This window comes from Saimiri boliviensis, chromosome 10, assembly GCF_048565385.1.
Source record: "Saimiri boliviensis isolate mSaiBol1 chromosome 10, mSaiBol1.pri, whole genome shotgun sequence".
Lineage (NCBI taxonomy): Eukaryota > Metazoa > Chordata > Mammalia > Primates > Cebidae > Saimiri > Saimiri boliviensis.
The window spans coordinates 88,853,834-88,879,102 of record NC_133458.1 but is presented as its reverse complement, the minus strand read 5'-3'; the positions used below and the strand labels follow the sequence as shown (position 1 = coordinate 88,879,102).

The 25,269-nt window shown below is 39.5% G+C and overlaps 1 protein-coding gene across 5 annotated transcripts in view; it reads left to right on the top strand.

The window, feature by feature from the left end:
- RAPGEF5 (Rap guanine nucleotide exchange factor 5) overlaps positions 1 to 25,269 on the top strand; it is a 487,242-nt gene that overhangs the window by 376,169 nt on the left and 85,804 nt on the right. For all 5 annotated transcript variants that reach the window (XM_074379608.1, XM_074379607.1, XM_074379606.1 and 2 more), the window contains exon 9: positions 9,067 to 9,192. In XM_074379608.1, coding sequence (XP_074235709.1) covers positions 9,067 to 9,192 — 126 coding nt within the window. The remainder of the gene's footprint in view (positions 1 to 9,066; positions 9,193 to 25,269) is intronic.

Below are 25,269 nucleotides of genomic sequence, written 5' to 3'. Positions count from 1 at the left end.
GTTATTCTAGTTAGCATTTCGTCTAACCTTTTTTCAAGGTTCTTAGTTTCTTTGTATTGGGTTATAACATGGTCTTTTAACTCAGAGAAGTTTATTACTCACCTTCTGAAGCCTGCTTCTGTCAATTCATCAGATTCATTCTCTGTCTTTTTCTGTTCCCTTGATGGTGAGGAGTTGTGATCCCTGGGAGGAGAAGAGGTTTCTGTTCTTTGATGGTTTCATCCTATTTGTGCTTTTTTTTCCCTCATCTTTGTGGATTTATGTCCCTTTAATTTTTTTTTTTTTTTTTTTTAGTCTTTTTTTTTATTGCATTTTAAGTTTTGGGGTACATGTGATGAACATGCAAGATTGTTGCATAGGTACACACATGGCAGTGTGCTTTGCTTCCTTCCGTCCCCTCACCTGTATCTGTCATTTCTCCCCATGCTATCTCTTCCCACCTCCCCACCCCCCCGCCCCTCCCCCATTTCCCCAATTTTTGAGGTTGGTGATTTCAGGAGTCTGAGTGGACATTTTTCCTGTTGAGGTTGGAGCTGTATCTTTTTTGGCCTGTAGAGGGCGTTGCTGGGCTCTCTCGGGTTCAGTCACGTTGTTAGGTGGCTGGTCCTTCCTGGAGTTCGTTTGCAGGTGAGATGGGCCCCGCCTTCCCAATGGCGTCTCTCCTTCCCCAGCTGGATCTTCCCGGTCGGGGTCAAGTTGGTGTATATGCTGCCAAGCTCTCTAGCCAGGGCTTCACTTTGAATTCTGTGGAGGTGGGGCCTGCCAGGCTTTATGGTCTGTTTCCCTGCTTGCAACTCTGCCTCCCTCCGTGGGACGTTTGTTCAGCTGGCTTAGTCCCAACTCCTGCCCGGTCAGTGTTACAACTCATTGCGCCGCTGCTCAGATTTGCATCGACTACCCACGGTGCCCCACCGTTTGGCAGGGCTCTCGTGGACCGTGGGATGCGAGAGGGGTGAGGTAAGCAGAGGATTCGAAATGGAACACCGAGGGGATTACCCTCTGAGCTGGCTGCACATTTCAGGTGGGGACGCGCCCCTCGCACCCCACCGCCCACCCCGTCTTGATTTGCCCCCCTGTGCGTCTCTCACCCTGCGGCGCTTTCCCTAAATTCAGTGCCGTATCATTCCCACAGAAACTAATCCAGCCCCTCCTTTGGAATTGTGGCGTCCTCTAGCCCTCCGAGTCTCATTTGCTGGGAACTGCATTCCGGTGCTGGCGTCTCTCAGCCATCTTGGCCTCCCCTGCTACCCTGCTGACCAGTGTGGTCAAGAATGTATGGAAGTCTGAGCTGTAATTTCTCTTAGTCAAAACAAGAGAAAATAGTGGTGGCCCCCTGCTTTAGTTTGAAAGTTCAAGGAATGCACCCCTTACTTTATCGATTATTTAAATTAATAATACTATATATTACGTAAATTTATAACTCCACATTTTGATTTTAATCGGAAGAGATAATTTTCTAAATACAAAAGATTAAGAAAGTACTCGAGGGATATAACAGCATAAATTCCATGTAAGTGTGGTTTCTGCCTTATTCCGGGCTCTCAGCAAGCTCTGACAAGATGTGGTGTTACATAGTATTTATATATGATGGGTCTGTCCATCCTATACAAAGGTGCTGTTTTAACACAAGGAATTCCACAAAGGAGTAGGGCCAGAGAAACTGAATATCCATTGTCTTGCCTGGACAATGAGGGGCAAGGAATTATGAAATGATTTCTAAGGATTTATGATGCCCCAGCAGGGTGTTCGAGGCCCATACCACTAATTCCTTAGGGATTCCTCACCTGCCTTGACCGTCACACTTTCCATGAGGTGCATTTCTCAATGTGGACGCTTCGTAGTTCTTTCCCAATTCTCAAGGGTCACATTCTTCTCTCACTAAGAGGGAGTGCTTTTTCGGAGTGTTACTTTTTTATCTGAAGAAATTTGAGAAAATGAATATTTGTTGCCCTAAAATTATTATTACTTTTTGACTATAAACTGTCTTCTGAATTTTCCTGGAAAAGAATTCTTAATGTTTTCTGTTTTGAAAATAAGATGCATACAATTGAATAATATCTCATCTGAGCTCATCACTGTTTTATTCTGTCATTTATATTTCTGTTTAAAATAGCTAAAATATTATATGAACTTTATCCCAGCCTTAATTTTTGATGAAATTAAGATATCACATAGTAATTAATAAGAATTTAAGCACCCTGAATTTGAACTGAATAGCATTCTGTTATTGCAAAAGTGCTTTCATGAAAGTTGGATTCTTTACTCCTGGTTTCCCTGACCTTGATAAGCAATTTTTGCCTGATGTTTTACCTAGGTGTTTTAGAAAAAGTGGTTGTTAAAGTTAAGATAATGCAGAGAATGTTTTAATAAAAGAACTATGCTTTTTGCCACAGTGACATGATCATCTATCATCCATGTGGCCTTTCCTATGGGAATCTTGTCCACTTCATTCTACCATTGAGGGGATGGACTCAACATTTTTATGACTCCATTTATAAAGGAAATAGGCTTTTCATATACATTCATAACATTTCTCTTCTCAAATGCTGAAAATCATATGAATAGCTTTACTTATACATTATGGAGACTTTTTTCAAAACAGACCTTGAACTAAAACTCTTAAATAACTCTTCCGACAGTTACACATTAATCTTTTATTTTTTTTCTGGCTTGGCAGTGTTAGGTAAACTGTTTATAATTAATTTTACATAGATAAATTTAAATAGACCAGGGATGCGAAGGTCTAGATCAAGGGCTGTTGGTCATCTTGCTTTTTCTGCCACAACAAAGCTCCCAAAATATATTAATAAATTCATGGGTTTCTTGAATTAAATCACTAAATTATGGAGCTCAGAAAGGGACCCTGAGGAACATCTGGTTTGACATGATGCTTACACATGCACTGCCTTATAAATCATCTAGGATCCATGGGCTTAAAGTCTCCCAGTGAATGAAGAAGCGTTCATAACCTCCTTGAAAGCCTTTTTTGATAGTTGTTATGTAAGGAGTGCTATCGGATTATCTTGTGCAAATGCATCTAGAAGTTATTTTAAAACCAGAAAATCAAAACAGCAAAGCTCTCTCTTTAATTATAAGGTATGGAATTAAAGAAATACATTAGTCTGAAGCCCAGTTTAAAAAGTAAGAAAATTTTGCCTTTAAAATACATATTTCCTTTGTGGGCCCAAGTATCTGGTTGTAATAAAAATGTTTCTTCCTGAAAGGAAAGCTTTTTTTTTTTTTTTTTTTTTTTTTGAGACGGAGTTTCACTCTTCTTACCCAGGCTGGAGTGCAATGGTGCGATCTCGGCTCACCGCAACCTCCGCCTCCTGGGTTCAGGCAATTCTCCTGCCTCAGCCTCCCTAGTAGCTGGGACTACAGGCATGCGCCACCATGCCCAGCTAATTTTTGTAGTTTTAGCAGAGACGGGGTTTCACCATGTTGACCAGGATGGTCTCGATCTCTCGACCTCGTGATCCACCCGCCTCGGCCTCCCAAAGTGCTGGGATTACAGGCGTGAGCCACCATGCCCGGCCTTGAAAGCTTATTTTATTTATGGATTTATTTATTATTATTTTTAGAGAGAGGGAGGGTCTTACTCTTTTGTCTAGGCTGGAGTGCATTGGCGTGATCATAGCTCATTGTAGCCTCTAACTCCTGGGCTCAAGCGATCCTCCTGCTTTGGCCTCCCAAAACACAAGGATTATAGGCATGTGCCACTGCACTTGGCTGAGATAAAAGTTTATATTTAGGACCCTAGTCATATGTGAAAAATGTTTAGAGTTCCTTGAAAAATCATATTCACACAGAAATCAAAAAAATAGTGAAGTCCTCTTAAATTTCCTCTACTTAATTTCAGCCTTTCATTGATGATGTTGTAATCAGCTAATTAAACACACACACACACACATACGCACGCACGCACAGTTTCTGGGAACTACAGATAGAAGGAAAGACTTTATCTCCAGTTCGAGTCTGTGGGAGCTAATCTCAGTTGCTTTGGAGCCTGTGTTGGAGAAAGGAGGGAACAGGCTCCCCGTGGTGATGAGTTATAGCTGCCCAGTACTCGAATATGTGTCCCACCACTGCCTGGGCCTCCAGTCCCCACATGCTATCTTTTGTATGGGAGGGCCATACTGTGGAGCAGAGCAAGATCAGGTCTAGCCCATCACACCACTGAATAAACCATGGAACAGGTTTCCAGGTTGGCAGTTTGGAAGGTCATTAGCATGCTCCCTCTACCGGCAGGACAGTATATTATTACTGTTATTATTTTATGCATTTATTTATTTTTGAGACTGAGTCTCGCTCTGTCGCCCACGCTACAGTGCAATGGCACAGTCTTGGCTCACTGCAACCTCTGCCTACTGGGTTCAAGTGATTCTCCTGCCTTAGCCTCCCAAGTGTCTGGGATTACAGGTGCCCGCCAACACGCCCAGCTAATTTTTTGTATTTTTAGTAGAGACAGGGTTTCACCATGTTGGCCAGGCTAGTCTCAAACGCCTGACCCCATGATCTGCCTGCCTCCAACTCCCAAAGTGCTGGGATTACAGGTCTGAGCTACCGCGCCCAGCAAGACAGTATATTAAACACTGTGCAGACGACATGAAAGGATAGAGAGGAAATCCTCGCTGGTTGACATACATGCATTTTCTAGATAACAGAAACGTATTTAAGTGTCAAAGCATTTAAAGAATGTTTATTTGTAAGTAGAAATTGCCCGTTTCCCTGCCTTGATAGTTATTTTATAACACCATTGAAACTCCTTTACCTTCCTTAGCATAGATTAAAAGAGCATCCTCATGATAGACCCATATATTTACCATTGTCTCAGATTATGGACTGTATTAAACTCCTGACAAGCAGAAATATGCCCTGAGGAGGATGGCTAGGAGTGTCAAAGGATCTAAAAAGAATATCAGGTGGGCCTTTAGTAATGCTTGGCAATCTTTATTCTCTTGTCCAGGTTCCTCTTCTCTTAGTCCAGGGGTTGACAAACCACAGCCCACTGCTTGTTTTTATAAATAAAATGTCATTGGAATGTACTGTGCTCGTTCATTTATGTATGATCTCTTGCAGAACTGGGCAGTTGCAACAGAGACCCTGTGGCCTACAAAGCCTAGAATACTTACTGTCTGGACCTTTACAAAATAGTTTACCAGTGCCTGCAACCTAGATGACTTTTAACGTGCCTTCTTTTCTTATGCCTCCAGCAGCTCCCCACAATTTCTTATTTTCAGTTATTAACTTGCTACTTATTTTTCTGAGAAATAGAAGCCTACAGAAAAGAATTTCTGCATGTTTCTAACACCAAATATGCCAACATACCCACATATTTACCCCTGTATTTCACTGTTTCTCCTGTTCAGTGGATGAAGTATTTATATTCATATTCCTTCCTGAGAGTAGACCTTGATCTTCTCCTTCCTACTCAAGAACATTACTCTTGAAAATGTCCCTTACTCCTTCCCATGTCATCAAATTTTGCTGTCTACTGGAATTCTAATAAAGGTAAATATCCTGGAATAGCCCTCATGTTAAGTAAATAAGCAACCCAATCTCTCTTCAAGGTCACTCTTAAGCTAGTGCCTCATTTCTTGTCACAAAACTCTTTGGAAGGATTGTGTCCTATTTCCTGTTGAAGCCATGCTATTAAAGGTTGTGTCTCTATCGGTTCAAACAGAAATTGCTCCACTTGAAGTTACCCATTACTTTTGTCAAATCAGTGTCAGCTATTTTGAGCCCACTCACTTTGTTTGACATTTCAGCATCATTTGATAGAGTTTTTCACTCCTTCCTTCTTGAGACAGCTTCACTACTCTCCAGATTCTTTTCCTGGAGCCACTCCTCGTCAGTCACCTTTTCTGATTGATTACTCTTCATCTTCCCAGTATCAAAACACTAGACTTAATTCCTGAATTTACACCATTCCATTGGTAAAACCAGAGGAGTACCATCTGCACTCTGATGACTCTTGAATTCATACCTTCAGTCTGGACTTCCCCTGAACCTGCAGACTTCCAACCAGCAACTCCATTTGTATGTCAAATAGTCGTTTTCCTTCCCAGACCAACCCCCACACCTCCCATGACAACTCCATCCTTCTAGTTACTCAAGCCAAATATTTTGGAGACTCCCAAACAACAAAATCTGCTGACTCTACCTTTGAAATCTGTCTACTGGTTAGAACCACATTTACCATCTTCACCACTAGCACATGTTCCAAGCCATGTCTCATGTGAAAACCAGGATCCTAGCTGGTGTTCTAGCATCAGCTACTTCTTCCACGTCCAACCCAGAAAACACAATGGTCCTGCTAAAATGTCAATCGTGTTTTGCTAATTCTCTGTCTGTTCAAAACCTTCCAAAGGATTTCTGTCTTATTCAGAAAAAGAATCCAGACTCCTTATACAGCCTATGAGAAAATTATGTGTTAGGCTCCTGCATTACCTCTCAACCAGTGTCACCAGTCTGCTGCTTCTGGCTCTCCTCTAACCCTGCTGCACGCTCTGCTCATCCATGAGCGTGCCAAACACACTTGTGACTTTGAGCCCTTGTACTCGCTGTTCCTCTGCCTGAAACAAACTTCTTTCTGGATATCCACAGCACCTCCTCCTCATTTCCTTTAGGTCACCATTCAGATGTCATTTTACTAGAAAATCCTTCCTTGATCGTTTTATCTTAATAATGCCTTCAGTTATTTCTCTGTCCTCTTACCCTACTTCATTGTTTTTTTCTGTCATATATTACCACTCCGTATTTCCTATTGGTATGTTACATTATGAATGTATGCTCCATGATGTGGCGAACTTTGTTTTTGGTTGTTTGTTTGTTTGTTTTGAGACAGAGTCTCGCTCTGTTGCTCAGGATGGAATACAGTGGTGCGATCTCAGCTCATTGCAACCTCTGCCTTCCAGGTTCAAGTGATTCTCCTGCCTCAGCGTCCTGAGTAACTGGGACTACAGGTGTGCACCACCACGCCCGGCTAATTTTTTGTATTTTTAGTAGAGGCAGGTTTTACCATGTTGGCCAGGCTGGTGTCAAACTCCTGACCTCCTTGGCCTCCCAAAGTGGTGGGATTACTGGCGTGAGCCACTGCGCCTGGCCAGAACTTTGTTTTTTTTTTTATATTCACTACCATATTCTCAGAACTTACAGTAGGTTCTTGCTTAAATAAATCCTTCACTTTGTTGAGTGAATGAATAAATAATATAATTTAGGGAACTAGGAATATTGTATTAGTCTTCTCTTATGCTGCTAATAAAGACATACCTGAGATTGGGTAATTTATAAAGGAAAGAGGTTTAACTGACTCACGGTTCAGCATGGCTGGGGAGTCCTCACAATCATGGCAAAAGGCAAAGGAAGAGAAAAGACATGTCTTTTATGGCAGCAGTAACACAACGTGTGCAGGGGAGCTCCCCTTTATAAAACCATCAGATCTCATGAGACCTATTCACTATCACAAAAACAGCACAGGAAAATCCCGCCCCCAGGATTCAGTCACCTCCACCTGGTTCCTCCCACAACATTTGGGGATTATGGAAACTACAATTCAAGATGAGATTTGGGTGGGGGATGCCACCAAACCATATCAGATATATATCTGGAGAGTATTAAAAGGAGAATATAATAAATATTTGTATTTAAATATTTTGAAAGATTGTCACATTGGATAAAGAATAGGCCTCGTTTCCATTGCTTTAAAAGGCAAAACTAGTCCTCACTGATTGAAGTTAAATGGTTTCAGAGTTTTGTCTGGTGTGATAAGAATAAGGGACTTTCCAACAATCCTGGCTGTCCAACAGGGTACACACTGTCTTAAGATAAACTTCGATTTCTGTCCAAGGAAACTTTAGAAAGGAGCTGAAAAACCACTTGGGAGGTTATGTTGTAAAAATCTCTGACTTTGGTGGAGAAATTCCACTTGTTGTCCTCTGGGAGTCTGTGATGTGACCCACTTCAGAAGTGTTTTATTTCCTTCTTAGTTGGACAAATTGCTAGATAAAGAGATACCATGGCCCTTGGGAATAAAGATTTAGTCATTGCTTTGCATGGATGGTTCCATTTCTCTGCTACCCACTCAACAACGTGGGTATCTTTAGCACAAACCATTAAGATCATGAAGTTTGGATTCTTTGCCAGCCCCTTTGCTGTATGTGGTCATGCTATGGAGTATATTCAAATCCAGTAGGTTATGGATTGGATTCCATAGTTTTGACTGGTCCTGCCAAGTATAACTTTGGATTTCTTTATTAGATCAGGTCTTGGTATGTCAGTATGAACCATTTTGGAAAGAATTTGAGCAGAAATAGTTCATAATTAGTGTGTTAGAATGAATTTTTTTTTTCTATTTCAAAGTCTTAGATTCACCTCTTTCATCCTATTATTATTTAGGTGCTTTGACCTTGTATAAAATATGATGCTTTATGGATCATTTCCAAACCCCAATGAATGAAATTTCAAGTTTTCTTTTTCCAATCTCTTATTTTTAGTAAAACGTTTCACTATCTTTTATGCACTATTAGTGACGTTTTAGTAATGCCCCATAGTAATTTTCCGGTTGTGAAAAATATCATCATGTGATCTTCTTGTTCAGGGTTTATTTATATATGGAATAATTTGGTGCGGAGCTAAAGAATTGGGGTGTTATTTTTAGGGCTCTGTATCAGTTCACCCTTTCACCAGTGTGGTTCCTGGCTAACTTTCCCATGAGTTTTTAACCTCTTGCTAGGCTCTGCTTATGTAACAGGAAACAGGCTGTCAGGAACAAACAAACAGGGGCATATCAGGCGCACATTTAGTAGCAAATGATTTAGTTTGCTCTGTCCTTCACCCTCTTAAAGTAGAGCGATACGCAGACTCAACGTTAAGTCTTTTGGCATCTAGGTGCTCCTAGATTAAAATAATGTAACTTCAGTTTCTGAAAGGCAAAATATTTACCAAGACCATGATTTAATCCAGGCAGTGGAAAAGATGAGCTTATTATAAGGTGAACTTTGCAGTGGTGTCATGTCCTGGGACTGTGGTTTTAAGTATATCTTCGCTTTTTCTCCAACTCTTAAGGCAGGGGTGATGTGCAAGCTTCAAGAGAGAGATGAAATAGGACGAATTGAACTAGTCCAGAAGCTGGCAAGAGAAAACTATCAGTTTTTGCAGACGGACAAAAAAGAACAGGAGAAGTCTGAACACGTAAGCCTTCTGCCTCTTGGGGTTGCAGGTTTGGGGGTGGAAAATGTTTCTGCCTGATTGCATGTTTGAATGAAAAAATATTTTATTTTAAATTCTTTAGGTTTTGGGTTTTTAGGGGTGGAAAATGTTTCTGCCTGATTGCATGTTTGAACGAAAGACTATTTTATTTTCAATTCTTTAGGTTTTGGGTTTCTTTTTCCCCCAAGAGCATCCTCCTTAGTAAAAATGACAGCTGCTTGTAGCTCTAAGCCAGTGGCTTATGACACTTGATTTATAAGAGACTTCTCAAAAGTAAATTATGTAGAAATACAAGAATGCATTTAAGCAAATATGAATGCTTATCTATTTATGGTCCTGCTTGGGTGGTTTTCAAGTTTGATTTTGGAAGTTTTGCCTTATCATGTAGTTTGTAGAACATGAGTTTTGAAAAAAAAAAAAAAACATTTCAACGTATTTTTATGTTTAGTACAGAGGTGGATCTAGTTGCCAAATGAAGGTGTCCTAAGTCACTAGAAATAGATAAAAACATGAAAACAGATTATAGATGCTCTCACCAAGTGGGAGGGTCAGAAGGGAGATTTCCCAGCATCTTATGAAGGCTTGTGTTCCAACGAGACTTACATTGTTTGACTACAGTTAAAACTGGAGGAAAGGGACGTTCCGCGTGGTCCTCCTGAAAGCAGTTATTCAGACAGAGCCTTAGAACTGAGAATGCTGCCATCATGCTGGGAAGACAATGGGACCACTTTCTTGTGCCACACATTGTTGTCTGTTGACTTTGTTGTTGTTGGTTGTAAGACTTCACTCTCAGTGCTGCAGTCTCCAGGACTGCTCATGAAGGGGAAAATTCCCCTGTGCTATGTGTCTTTCTCTGATTTTATTTTTTCCGTGTGATTTTATTTTCAATCCTTTTTAGGGGGAAAAACGTTGCCTCATGCTTTTTCTGCTCCAAGTCTATTAATACAAATGGCAGGGTTTTACTGAGCAGGAGAGGGGTGAGATGCTCAAGTCTGGCTGGCTGCTTAGTTTAATAACACAGCACTTCTCTAACAGTGAGACATCAAATTGTAGCAGTTGGTATCTCGAGAAAGAGAATAATTAGGGAGTTTCAAAGCCTTGTGATTGAACTATTTCAGAGGTGACTATTAACTTTAAGTGTCATGTGGGTCTCAGGCAACCTTCACTTTGCTAGGTACTGTTGAAAAATTTAGCACCTTGTTCAAGTTGTGAAAAGCACCCTGAAGGTTGACTATATCATAGATTGACTCAACCTCTGCTGTGTCCTTAGGATATTTGAATATCCTAGTGTGCGGCTTAAATTCCTCAAAAAATTTCCTTTTGATTCATTTTAATTAGATGAGCAACAGTTTTCATATGCCATATTTTATTGATTTCAAGATGCATGTTGTCCCCACGAAAGTCTTAACAATTGATGATATGAAAACATGTCAGTTAAATTGTGAACATTTTTCTTTCCTTATGGTTGTTAAAATGAATGCTATATCTTACAACTGATTGCAAATTAGGTGCAGTGAACCAGTGACAACTTGAGGTACGGTAAGATCTTTCAAAAATCGAGCTGTTGGCTCCAAAGTTAGAAATCATAAGCTTTAGGCCACAAAACAACTTTACACTTATTAGAAAGATACCTGTATGTTGTCTTTGTTGTATATTTAGTTCAATCCAGAATATTGTAAGTAGTTGTAGCCAATAAAATTATAATACTCTCCAAATCTGTAACTATAGAAATCTAAACTTGGGGCTGATCATTTTAAAGGCTTTTAACATGAGGCAGAAATTTAGTGGTTGAAGATTTACAGCGTTGCTTATGGTTATCTGCTGTGTCACCTTTACACCTTCATTTCATTTGTAAAATAGAACACTCACTTTTTTTACTTCTTGCATGACTGTCTTATGGATGCATTAACAGCTCTGAAACATTTGTGTTTCTGAGAGGAAAGATGGTGTGTAAATAAACATTGGAATTAGGACTTTTTCTATGTAGACTTTTCTGTGAAGCTTAAAATAAAGGAATATTAGGGATCTAGTGATAAATATAAACTAAGCTATCCTGTCATCTCCCTCCTGCAGGATGATACCAGTGGAATCTATGAATTATTTGGTACTAGATGCTTACATTTTTGCAGTAATTTATTAGGGATAAAAACCACCTGCTAATTCATTTCAGTCTTTTATGTCTTAGGCATTTGATGTGCCTGTACCTTTGCTTACCCGTTAACCTCACAGTGTTCATGAACGTGGTGCAGCATTTTCATCTTTCCTGACCTCGCTTTCTTTACAATAGCTGTCATCTGCTCTTCATAGAAACTCAGTTCCAACACACAGCATGGACAGAGGAAACTGCAGTTTACTTAACATAAACCTAGATCTGCAGTTTCCTCTTCTTGTTATAACAGTAATGACCAAACCCTGAAGTTATATACAGATTTCCTTTCTTTTATGATTTTAAAATGCTTCCTTGACCTCATCTGGGCCAAAGCTAGTTAAGTAACAGTGATAAAATTTGAGTTAGAATCCACGTTGCCTATTGAGTCATTCTTTTGACTAACCTACATTACTTTTCCAGTTCTAGAATGCCACATAGATACCAAAGAGAAAGCTAATTTGCAGCACTACTGCGTAGGGAAAGACATGAATTTGGTAGAAAAGCTTTTGTTGCTGGTACATCTTGTTACAAATTGAAGGGGATTACAGCTTTCTCTGTAGGCATTTCTAATATTAACTGCTTAATGCTATGATTATAAATGCATGACATTAGAGAAATGCTTCACTCTGTGCTTTTGCCAAGGTGTTTCTGAAATTTAAAAAGTTAACTGTGTAATTGTCACAGGTTTCTCAGGAAGCACTCTGTTTTTCTATTTTCTAACTAGCTGTAGGCAAAATTAGCAAGCACTTATTCCTATGTGTTGAAAATTATTATGGGAGGACTTGCAGAAGGGGAAAGAAATGGGCTGTGTCTTCTAAACATTATGATAGTAGAGTTAACATTGAGTTGCTGGTTCTTTAAGGACACTATCTCTTTTGTAGACATTGTCCTTGCTAGCCTTAATTCTGTGACTATACCAATAGTGGAAGGGGCACATGTTATCACATGGGGCCTTTTGAGCTTGACCCTGAAGAATGACTGATGGTCATAGAGGACAGCATTTCAGGCAGAGGGACCCTTGGGAAGACACATGACTGCAGTCCTGGTGATTCATAGGGAATGGAAAGGGCTGGGCTGGGAGTCAGCCTAAAATTCCATTGTGAAAGACTAGTAAGCTACCCTAAGAAATTTAAACTTGCCTTTTTGGCAAAGGAAAGCCATCAAAGGAGGGAAGTGGTATAATCAGATGTGGCCTTTGGAAGTTCTCTCTGGCATTACTTTAGAGGAAAAATTGAGTGAAGAAGAGGAAAATGTTGGAAAGAACCTTTAGTAAGCTACTGTAGTGCATCAGGTGAGAGGTGCCAGCCTGAACTGGGGCAGTAACCATAAGAACCAAGAAGGGAGTAAATGTGGAGAGTCATTTACACTGTAAAATGGACAGAATTCGGTGACTGGTAATGGAGGATGTGCGTGCTATTTTATATTAAGCAGTTTTTAAAGATTCTTTGATATAGTGGCAGACATAAGAATGTTCTATTTTTTACGACCTTTTCCAAAAAGCCACATAAGCCATTTACCTTGCTTTGTTTGCCTGCAGTTTGCTTCAGGTGACTGAGACGTTAGTATTTGTCTCATTGACAAATTGTTAGGTGGGGGTTCTGGCAAACAGTATGGGGACTACATAAACTTTTCAGAATCCTTTGAAAATACCTTAATCAGAGTCTCTGGTAGCTCCCAAATTAACTGACGTGTTTGGCTAGAGCCTTGGCATTTGCTGCAACGTCTATGCCTTCCTCAGAATTCACTAGGATTTTAGGGTTGCTCTCCTGATCTCTGTAGTCTTGAGTTGGTGTTACTATACTTCTATTCTAGAATACTCGCTGTCATCGATTCATTCACTAAACTTTCGTTTAAGCTGATGTGAAAGAGCCAGACTAACTATGGTGGCTCCTGCCCTCAAGAAGTATAATCTAGTTGTGGAGAGAAGATACCAACGTGAATAACTGAGATACAAGGAAGCAGTGAGGAGAACCCCCAGAGAGATACATGGGAGTTAGAAAAGGAATTGACAGCCAAGGAAACAGGGTTCTTTCTTAGGGCAGAAGTAGAGTTTGACCCAGACCTTAAATTAGGTTTTGGGTTAGATTTAAAGAATCCACATTGAAGGAAAGTATTCCTAGTGGGAAGAATGGCATTAGGAAATGCACAGAGATCTCAAAATGCAAGATTTTTTTTGGAACTTTGAAATGATTTCATGTTGCCAGAATACCAAGAGTTGGGGGTGCAGAAGGGGAGGGAAGGGAAGGAAGGTTTCATGAGACGTGAGATTGGGACCAGACTGTGGAGGATTTTGGGGGCTGAGAAGGTTCACTTCATTCTAGAAATAATGAGTACCGACTGAGTATTTGGTTTTCTAACTTTTCCAAAGGAAGATGGTTGAGGCAGGGCCTTTATGACGTAAGATATTATTTCAGTGTGAGTGGATAGTGACTGAATAGTGAGGGAGCTGAAGAGTGATTAGGCAGACTCGCGCCCAGAGTGAATTCAAGTGATTGCCTCTGGAGGATGTCTTCCTTCAGCCTTCATCTCTGGAGTGAGGACTGATAGGCGGCCAGGAAGCCAAGGTAACAAGCACCACATCAGTCCTGCGAAAGACGGAGTTCTTGGAGAGGGCAGCCCTGGAGGCCAGAGACAGAAAGAATACATGGGCGGGGAGGGGGGAGGGGAGAGGCAGAAAAAGAAAAGGTGCTTGCCCAGTTAAGAGTCATAACTTAGATTTGAAAAGCTCATAAACTCTTCACATTTTAGTTTCAGTAAAATAGTTACATTAAAGTATATGTCTAGATGGAAGCGGGTCCTGTTTTCTGGAATATAGCTACACTCTTTACCGGAAAACTGAACCTGTATTTTTCCTGAAATGTAGTTTATGCTTTCTAGTGTATTAAACTGTAGATTAGAAATACCAACAATAGCTTCTAAACTGACTTCCTAACTTCCAGCTGTAGAAATAAGCAGCGTCTGTAAAAAGTATGTGAAAACCTTGTTCAGCAGTACTTTCCCTAGGGATCCTGTCTGTATCCCTCCCCTCCCCTCCACCCCATTTTCTTCTGTTCCTTTGTTAAGTCTGGGGACCCACCCTACTTCCTTCCCCTTTTCTCATTCACTCATGAAATATGGATGGGTGGGAAGGGGATTTTGCACACTCTGAAACTGCATCTTGGCATAGTCTGCTGCCAGGGTAGGGTCCCTATCACTCAGTCTCAACCGGAATTTCCTTTCCCCTGTTTCCTGCAGCCTCATCCTGGAATTCTGCCTACGTCAAAGGGTTCCTTGTTTAAGGATTACTAGAGGAGAAGTGGTCTGGAGTATTCTGGCTGCTGTCACTCTTCTTTTACACATTATAAGTTGGTCTCTACCTTTTTCCAACTTTCATTTTGTCTCTTTTTTTAAGCAGTTAAATATAAGGTGAAATCCTCTTTCTAATTGATATGAGATACTAAAAGGAAGAGAGGTTTTATCGTTGTTTTCAAACTTAAACGTCTAGGTGAGTAAAGTTTCAAGCAATCCCAGCATTATTTGAAGTTTGTCAGTAATTTAGTTTAACCAAGAAACTGCTTATTAAAAAGAAGTAGAACTTTCTAATGTTACTGTAATCGAATTGAAAGTCAGAACTAGGGTGTAACAGGCAATTCATAATACATTAAGTTGCCCACTTATAAACTGACAAATCACCTCAGGTTATTTTCCTTAATAGCAAAATCCTGACTTAGTGTTGGGTTGGGTATTAAAGTATCTTTTCATCAGAATTAGGTTTCCTGGAGTGAGTTATTATAGTCCATTTTTAATAGAGAATAATATGGCCAAGTAGAAGCCAGTTCTTTCCTCCAAGAAGTTTACAGTCTAGCTGGGGAAAGAATTTATATGTGGAAAACAGTTAACCATTCAAGACAGCATTTAATGAAGTGTCTAAATAAGACATTTAGAGGAAAGTAAAATCTGGCAAACACGTTTCACAACTGCAGCAAACCATGCTCTTCTCATTTACTTAGGAGCAAGGTTTACAAGTTTGGTTCACTCTGTGTGCTCTTTAAATTCTAGCTTTTCCTCCAGAAAAATAGCAGTTAACTGCCAGTGAAAGTCAGTGGTATGCTCCTGCTGTCTGGTAGAGCCATCTGCTCATTAGCTGTATTTTTAGGTTCTTGCAAGAAGCCCACTGCAAGTCCTAACATTTTTTAAAAATTAGTTTGAGCGTTTTTGAAGAGAGAAGAATTTGTCATTATGCTATTTTTTTTTTAATGCTCAAGTTTATTTTAAAAGGCCCAATTAAGAACGTGGATACTGGCTCAGTCTGATTTATCTAACTCATGTTATCAAAGGGTCTTTTTATTTCCTGCTGTACAGATGCTGCTCCTAGCTTTATTAGGTTCTTATTCTTGTAAAATTAAAATAGCCATATCATCTGCAATATGAATGAGAAATTGTTGAAGTGAAGTATTGAAAAAAGGTTATTTTTTCATTGTTTTTTTGCCCTCACCCTCCTCCCCCAGTGATATATCTCATTCCAGACCCCAGGTGACCTTATATTCTTTTCTTCTCTACCCGCATCAAGGCCTGATCTGCATTCATATAACAATGTTACTACCATGTAGACTGGTGTCTGATCAGGCAACACTAGGAACTTTTGGCAGTCTGGTTTTATTTAAGTTTATAATGAATGCTTTAAGACAAAAAGTTTAGGGAAAGGATGCACAGACAGATGGAGTTCATGATAACTGTGTACTACTGAGGTTTAGAAAAATAAAAAGAAGAGATATTAAGAAGTAGAGAAACATAGGTAGCAACTTAGAGTGTGCCTTGGCTCCAGAAGGACTGCCGTGATACACCTCTGACCTCATGAGCTGATGCTCTGTGAGAAACTCAAGAGACTGAATTCACAGCTTAGCTGTGTGGTCAGCATCCAAGTGCTGTGGAAGTGTTTAACAGGTACCTTGGCTAGTCTAGGGAGTCACGTACATTTCCCTGAGAGAGAGAGACAGAATCTGAAGGGTCAGGAGAACTATGAAAAGTGAGGAGGGATGGGTATTCCAGGTAGAGGAAAGAACACCTGTTATAACACAAGGGGCCTGGTGTGCAGAAGAGAGGCAGCTCTAGAAGCAGAACCAACCAGCTGAAGCCTAAGTGTGGACTATGGATGTTGTGGATGGAAGAGGCAGGGCCAGATGAAGAAGGTAAAGGAGCTGGAGGATGCAGGAACTGTGGGTTTAACCAAACATATGTGCTAAGAGCAATAGTAAGCTCTTGTGTAGAATTTAAGCATGTACAATTTAAGCAAATAATTAGATTCAAATTTTTCAGATTCCTCTGCTGCAGTGTGGGGACGGATTTGAAGGAGGGGAATGGGTCACACTGACTCCTTCAAAGCTTTCTGGTCCCCCTTTCCTCACCATCCACTCTGTCAATTTCACATTAAACAGTAACCAGCATGCATGCAAAAGATTTGCTGTGGGCAGTTGAAGTCAGGGGACTTCAGTTGCAGTGAAGACAGAATGTCCACTGATGGTTCACTTCTAATTTATTACTTTTTCCCTGAAATATACTGTTATGTCACCATTTTTCTTTAAAAAATTGGCTTGGAGTCAGTCCTGTTTTTTTTAGAAATGAATTTTGCTCACACATATAATGTGAGTACCTTTTGTTAATAAACACGTGCAGGCAGATATGTTCACTTTAAATACAAGTTACTGTGCTATATATTTGCCTCATACTGATTGAGCCAAAGTTTGGTGATTTCTGAGTCATTCATATAGTTTGGTTGCTAAAGATGAGGAAAAGGAATTTATAAAAGATTTCCATGTAGGATGCAAAGAACCTTTTTTTTTTTTTGCTTTTGCAGTGGGAAGTGGGTGGAAAGGAAAAATTCCATCTGGCATCCAGTAGTCCTAAATGTTGTTTTAAGATTGCAAAAATAGAAGATTGCTGAAAATATCATAACAGAACATAACAGACTGTGGGCAAGTGTACAGTACATTTTTTCTAATAAATCATGTTAAATATGCATATTTTACTTAAAACGTGACCAAGTTCTTATTTGCTGTTACATAAAAATTTGTCTTTATTTTTTGTCATAAAATTGTCTGCTCTATTTTTGAAGCAAAAAGGATGATTGTTTTGGTCTGAAGAGGTCAATGTTGCAGTGCTTCGTTTTAGCTGGAATAGGTTTTTGAATTTTGCAGTTTCTCCCCCTTTTTCTAGCATTTCCCTCCTACATTAAAAAAATAGAGAAATAAGATATGGCATGTATGTTCATTTATTGCACATTTATACATAAGTAAGTGAACAAGACTCAACCATTTTAACAAATCCTTGTAAATGTCCTCTTTGTTCAGGTTCCAGGAATGACTGGGCATGGCTGAGGCAAAGTGAGTCAGAGTAAAGGATTAGGGACACCTCAAGATCCAAGAAACACATAATGGGAGAGAATAATGGTGACAGTGAAACAATTAAGATGTCAGAAAGTGGCTTGGAGGTATGGATTCACAAGAAGGATCAAAAAAATGAGTCATGCCAGCATATCTGGGTGACCTCAGAGGTGGGACTGGGGGTGGAACGCGTCCAGGTAAAATTTTTGCCATCTGCCATCAAAAAGGGAAGAGAGTGGTACTTCAGATAGATAGTTCCTAAAACCTTCCATGATCTTGCCTTGGTTTGGATTTATAGAGGTAGAACATGCTTTATGTTGACACCCCTATGAATAAAGAATTCTAACATTCCCCAAATGGCACAATGCGTAATAAAATCCCAAAGTGAGTTTTATGGTTGATGGATGCTATCACTTTCTCTCTGCTCCATCAGCTTACAGTTATTACACATTGGGGGGTTGTGATGATGCATTATTTTTCACCATTAATCTGAGTAGTCTGGAGTTTTCCTCTGAGAATCATAGGCATTAGAAAGATCTTTAGATATTAGCCAGGCATGGTGGCTCACACCTATAATTCCAGCACTTTGAAAGGGTGTGGCAGGTGGATCATGACGTCAAGAGATTGAGACCATCTTGGCCAACATGGAACAAAAGAGAGAGACACCCCATCTCTACTAAAAATACAAAAAATTATCTGGGCATGGTGGCACACACCTGTAGTCCCAGCTACTCAGGAGGGTGAGGGAGAATTGTTAGAACTGGGAGGCAGAGGTTGCAGTGAACAAGAGAGAGAGAGAGAGAGAGAGGGAGGGAGGGAGGGAGGGAGGGAAGGAAGGAAGGAAGGAAGGAAGGCAGGCAGGCAGGCAGGAAGGGTGGAAGGAGAACTTTAGGTATCTTAATGGCTTGGGGAAGGAAAACTTTATTTCAGAAACTGACACATGCTAAATAAGATTATAAGCAGTTTCCACCAAAATGGGCAAAATATATTCTATGACCATTATTTCTGTTGAAAGTGCATAAGTAGCAAGAAAATGTTAAAACATTTCCATTGATAATATTCTTCTAGTAAAAGTAGATACCTTTTAGCCTCTGTAATCAGAAGCAATTTTGTTAATGATTTATTAACAAAATCATAATTCTTTAGTTTGTTAGAAAACTTCTTAATTCAGCCTTTGTGCTTTTATCTCCTTGTCTTTCTGGAGTTAGATTTTTTGGGGCCCTAAAGTGAGGCTGGGCTGATTGACATGACCCTTGCCCTAATACAACACTTCTTTTGAACTGCTTCTCCCCTACCTATTAGCAGTTAGCCTATCAGAAAAGTAGTGACTCACGAAAGCGGGCACAGTTTGGCTTGCAAAAAATAAATGGGATCGTTCAGTTCTTTTCATTAAACATCCATCGGGAAGCACATGTGTAAAAATGATCTCAGTGTTAGAACAAGACTCAGGTATAACTCTAAAAACATAGTTGGGGGAGGACAGTTGACGCTGCAGAGATAATACTGTCCTCTCTAATAGTATATGTGAGTGGAATTTTAAAAGATATGTGAGTAAAACCGTAGGATAGGAAATGGAGAGCACACACAGCCCAACTGGGTATTGATTTATACCTACAGGTTTGTGATTAAGGGATAAGCCAAGAAAAGGATGAAAGGAAGATCTTGAGCCTGGGCACGGCAGAATTCTGCCTATTCCTTAAAATCTGAGAAAAGAAACTTTGGAACAAAAGAGAAAGCCAATTTTATTCTGATTGTCTTTATGGAATATACTTGAATGCCAGATGTTTGTGCACAGAAGCCTTTCATGACTTGTTCAACTATTAAATGCCGTTTCCATTATAATTTGGCAATCACATCTGACCTTTATCTCAATTTTCAGTAGATCCCATTTCCATCCCAAGTCAGTAAATCTAAGTTCCTGTCTTGTAGTATTACTCATAATCTTGGCATATAGAGGAGATATGCACAGACCTGAGAAAATTCACCACACCCTGGAAAGAACCTTATTAATGACAATCAGAGTGGCTGTAGGTACCGTCAGCATTTGCAGCTGCTTACTGGTGTCACCCTTTGTGGTTTGCGATTTTTGCATCTTAGCATGACTTCTAATTTATGTTCCACGTCTGGCTAGTCCAGAACCTTTGGGGAAGAACATAGTGAAAGAGTGTCTTGTTGGTCTTATTTTGGTCCACATCTAAGTTTTTGGATTGCTTCACTCCAGACTAGAGAAGTAAGAAATGGTGGCTTTTCCTTCTGAGTGATAGATGATAGTAGGCTATAGACATCTCAGTCTAGGGGACCCTATAAAAAAAAAAGAAGAGTTGGGCATCACAGGCCTGTGGAAGGCATAGTGAAGGGAATTATTCCTTAGCTGAATGTAATGAGCCAGAGATACAGGGATTTTAGTCACATTGGTTATTGCACTGAGGTCTTCAGACCAAGGCCAGCATCCCTTAATGATCATCCGTTATGGTCTGTGCTGCCCAACTCAAACTAAGTGTCTTACCACCTCAGACACTTAGTTTCTCCACCATTAGCAGCCTAAATCAGATTCCTACATTTGAACTCACAGAGATTTTTTGAAAGAGTTATACTAGTCAAGATAGAAGACAACCAAATAGCTGTTTAGCTTGTTGCCACCAGTGGTAGTCATTCAGTGACAATACATAAAGTTGACTTTGTTGATGGCCTAAATAATTTTAATGTTAGTATAACCTTTTTTTTATAAGTAGAACACAGTTTTAAAATATCTGGCTAAGAGTAATTTGTTCTTACCTTCATTCACTGAGAAAAGCATTTGTTGAGCACCTATGAGCAAGAGACATCACATGATATAGAACAGAGACAGAAATGAGCAAGGTGTGATGTGAACCCCAAAGATACCAGCATTGAATGAGACAGAAGCAAGTGAAAACCCACAGAGGAGAGTAAAGAAAAAGGGCAAAACACACAGAAGAGAGGGCCAGGAAAGGATTCCAGATGGGAGGAAAGAGTGCACTGTGAATAAAGTATTTGTTTCCAGAAAATTGTTTTCTCACATTCCTGTAAGGGATTTACTAAATTAAGCATCATCTTTTTTACTTCCTGGGTTATGGCCAGGTCAGGACACAAATCATAAATGACAAAGATTATGTAAATCTCAAATCTAAAGGAGGTTGCATATTAGAGTTTACAATTCATTCCCTTCACCATTTTCTAGTTATAAAATATACTTTCCAAAAAAAAATTTAGTGTATTATACATAGTCCTTGGCCTGTTTCACTGATTGAATTTGTTTTTGAAAACAGGTTTCATGTGGAAGAGGTTTCCAGGTGTTTTAACAGTCCGGAGTAAAGTAACAAGCAACTTGCTAGAATTTATATCACATTTCTGCTACAGATTTTTTTGTTTAAAATTGTTCTACTACTGTAGAAGTAATATGTGCCCTTCATAGAGAATTTAGAAATAATAGAAAGCTACAAGGAAGAAAATAAAAATTTAATCATAAACCACTATTCCTCCAGTACCCCCTTGCTGTCCCCAGTCTTTGTATTATCAGGCTTTCCTCATATTTTCATAATGTGCTTTACTCAGCCACCCTTCTATTTGGGGGAATTTTGCTATTATAAACTGTAACACGCAACTCTCCAAAAACCTTTATCTAAATTCATATTCTTAAGTATAAATTTCTAGCAGCATAATTAACGCTTATAAACTGCATTAATATCTTTTATGTTTTTGCTCAACCACTTTCCATAATGCCTGTGCCAGTTTTTATTTAAATCAGCAATATATGAAATTACTTGTTTTGTAATCCCTTCATCCTAGCCTTCACCTTCATTGAGTATTATAATTTGAGAAGGAGAAACTATGTGTCTTTGTCAGGTTGATGGTGGGGCAGGGGAGAGGGAGGAAAATACTGTTTTGTTCAAATATGCATTTCTAGTAAAGTTGAATATTTGCAACTTATATCAACCTATTTCTTTTTCTTCTGTAAGTAATTTATTTTTCTCCTTTCTCATTTTTTTCACTGAAATTTTCTTATTTATTTGGATAAGTTCTTTATATATGAAGGATATAAAATTTTGTCATATTGTTTCCCTAAGTTTGTTTTCTTAGTTTCCTAGTTATTTTATACACGCAACTGAAACTGTTAATACTTTTTTTATTTTTTAAATTGTCTTTAAAATGAGAAATCCCTTCCTTATTTTATTTTTTAAATTTCTTTTGGAGTTGCACTATTCACTCAGATTTTGTTTTTATTAATACATGGGTCTCACTCTGTTGCCCAGGCTGGAGTGTGATGGAAAGATCAGAACTCACTACGGCCACAATCCTCCCACCTCAGCCTCCAGGGTAGCTGTACCATGTACCATGTACCACCACACCCAGCTTATTTTTTTATGTTTTTGTAAAGACAAGGCCTCATTATGTTGCCCAGGCTGGTCTCCAACTCCTTAGCTCAGAAATCCTCCCAGCTCATCCTCCTAAAGCACCAGGACTAAAAGCATGAGCCACTGAGATTGGCCTCACTTGGATTTTTAATATAGCTGTGATTTATTTTTGTAATGTTAGATTTCTTGATCAAGTATCACATGCATAATTTTTCTTCAGTTAATTTACTATTTCATTTCTAGCATCAAAGAAATTCATTTTATTTTGAGAGAATTGAAATTCTGTGATGAACAAACTGCCTCCCAAGTTAGTATGTTGAGTACTGATTTAGGAACTCACTCTACCTCTCTGAGCTTCAGTCTTCTCATCTAATAAATCAGGATATTAAAGGTCTAAGATTTCGTCTAGCTCTGAAATTCCTTTCTTAACTTGAAGACACCCTTCCCTCAAAATTCAGCAATATCCATGCATTTGAGTGTTGCACTCTTTCTGGGAAAATGTCACCATTTTATAAAGGATACCAATTGATTACTCAGGAAGTTCTGAATAGCTCTTTTTTCACTCTGATCGAATATGTCTATCAATGCCAAGAATCATTCTATTCTTTTATGTTCTAAAAATACTCCAGTGGGTAGAACTTTTAAAAACTTACTCTGCGGAATGGTGCTGATAAAAGACAGATGGCTAATCTAGCATATCCAGCTAGAAGTGTCTGTTACCAGGACATTAAAATGATATTTCAAGTCAAGTCATTAAATATTTGGAATTGTTTTCCTGAGATCAGAATGTTCTGAGGAGGATCAAAATCTGGAATTCCCAAATCTCAACAACAAAGGAAATGCTAGCTCTTACTGCCTTGAACCCTTAGAAATACCAAGAAAGTAACCTAGTTCTTGATGTTGGCTGGGTTCATTAGCTAGCCACTACCCGCAGCCTAGGTTCAAATCACTGTTTTTAAAACATGCAAATTTTTGTCTGCTACATGTCTATCTCCCACGTGAAAAATGTACTCTTTGAGAGCATTCCTAGGTTTTATTTGATTGAACTTTTATTCCTAGTGTTCAGCACTAGGCTTTCGGTTTGTGGAACTGGAGCTGTCAGAGAAGGACACTGTGGGTGGTTTGAAATGTTTCCCACAGTCAAACACTTCACATCAGATCTGTGAAAATCCAAAGTTGTTCCAGCTTCAGGATTCCAGTTCATTGGATATTTAAAGTTTTAAATTAGAAGTTTTCTCCCTTGGAGAATTCACCTGGAAATGACAAGCAGAAAAGGCAGGGAGGTTCATAACTAATAGTCACTTTGTAATATAGAAAAGTCTTTGGAAGAATCCATGCTTGGTAAAGAGTAGATACAGACTTTAATGGGTCATAGGTTATGGAGCAAAGATCTTACCTGGGCAGGTTTTTGAGAATTTCGACCTTCTTTGGCATTCCAGGTGCACATTAATATTCAGGAAAGGAGAATTTGTTTTTTGTATGTGGTATCACTTCAGTACTAATTCCTCACTTATATACTAATGCCTTTTTTTGTTCCTCCAGTCTGTCCCTCCCTCCATACCTATCCCCTCCCTTAGGAGGAAAAGCAGGAGAGAGCTGCTACTTTGCAAGCAAATTATTCTTTGTCTTATTTTAACCTTCTCTATTCCTTTTTACCTTCTGTTGTTTTTTTTTTTTTTTTACTTGCCTCTCAAATCATTTTAGCAATATTTCATTACATTTTAAATTCTGTTAACCTGTTTTCAATACCAACTTCCGGTTACTGTTGAAAGCACCAAAAGTAACACTTTGTCTACCTTTCACCCAACCTTGTTTCAAACTGTGGAATGAAGTTTCTGAGATGGTTACAGCAGAGACTAAAGGCGTGCCTCCCTAAAAACAACCGAGGAATGTACAAAACATGAAAAAACAAGAGTGTTTACTTAAGAGGCTTTGTATCTCCTCACTCCCATTCCATGTGATCTGGCAGCTGCTACACTAGCTAGGAATATTTCCTTCCATAACTTGCGTAAATACTGGAACTCCCCTTTTGATTGCTGCTTTGCCCTTCCAGAAGTTCCACATGCATGCATGTACACACACATAAAGCGTATCCTCACGTACACACATGCAGATGCACATTGACACACACAGGAAATTTGGGAAGAGTGATAGAGCTCCTTGACTTCAAGCCTTTCAATCTTTCAGGGTTTATTTCCTTTTTAAGTTTGAAGAATACTTCTGCTGAGTCTACTCAGAGATAAGAACTAGCTTTTTCAAATAATTTCTGTTTATGAATTAGTTCCTCACTGAGTCAGAGGTATGAAACACAACTCAGTTTCAGATCCTATGGGAGGAATTTGAAAGGAGGAGTCAAGGCCATAGGAACCAGTCAGGGCTAGCTATTTCATGCTGCTCTGAAAAGTCATGTTATTCTCTTGTTATTCGGTTGTAAAGGCTTCTGTAAAACTGCTACCATGGATTTTTTAAACCCCATGGGACAAATATATCTGCAACCAGAATGTAGAAACTTTAATCATAATTTAGTGTAGGTTTCTGTCCTATCTTTGGGCTGCCAGTGAAAAGCAGTGGTTCTGGTCACTGGCATTTTTTTCCCCTTTCTTTTTCTACATTTCAGGAAATGCTTAAGGATCTAATTTAGATTTCTGAGAGATCCTCATTTCTTCTGATGTGCTCTCAAATAGGCCTCTGTCAGGTCCGTGTGCACACAATGCCATGCCCTCAGTTGCCTGTTGACCCAGGCTGCTTAGTTGCAGGGAACTGAGGCACTGCTGAAGAGCCCTGGTCCACAGCATGCAGGTGGTAAGTGGCTCAGAAAATCTCAGTGGTTTCCCAGTTTGGCTGACCCTTCGCCTGTTCCCTCAGGCCTTCTAACCAGGGCGAGTGGATGTACCTCCGAGTCTCTGCAAAAGGAAATAACCACCATATCTGGAACAGAGGAGCAGCAGAAAGCAGTGGCGTTCCAGCTGCCTCACCTCAGGTGACCATGGCTGGCATCACACCTTGTTTGTCACTGCTATGTTTTATCCTGTCCATACTCCAGTTATGCCAACAACGCAGGATGCAACTATGTCTTTGCAGATCATCAGTAACCCTGACCAAAGACCAAGAGCCCACAGAGCGTTAGCTAACTCTTGACATTTTGTTTAAAAACGTAAGAGTCAGAGAGACAACTGAA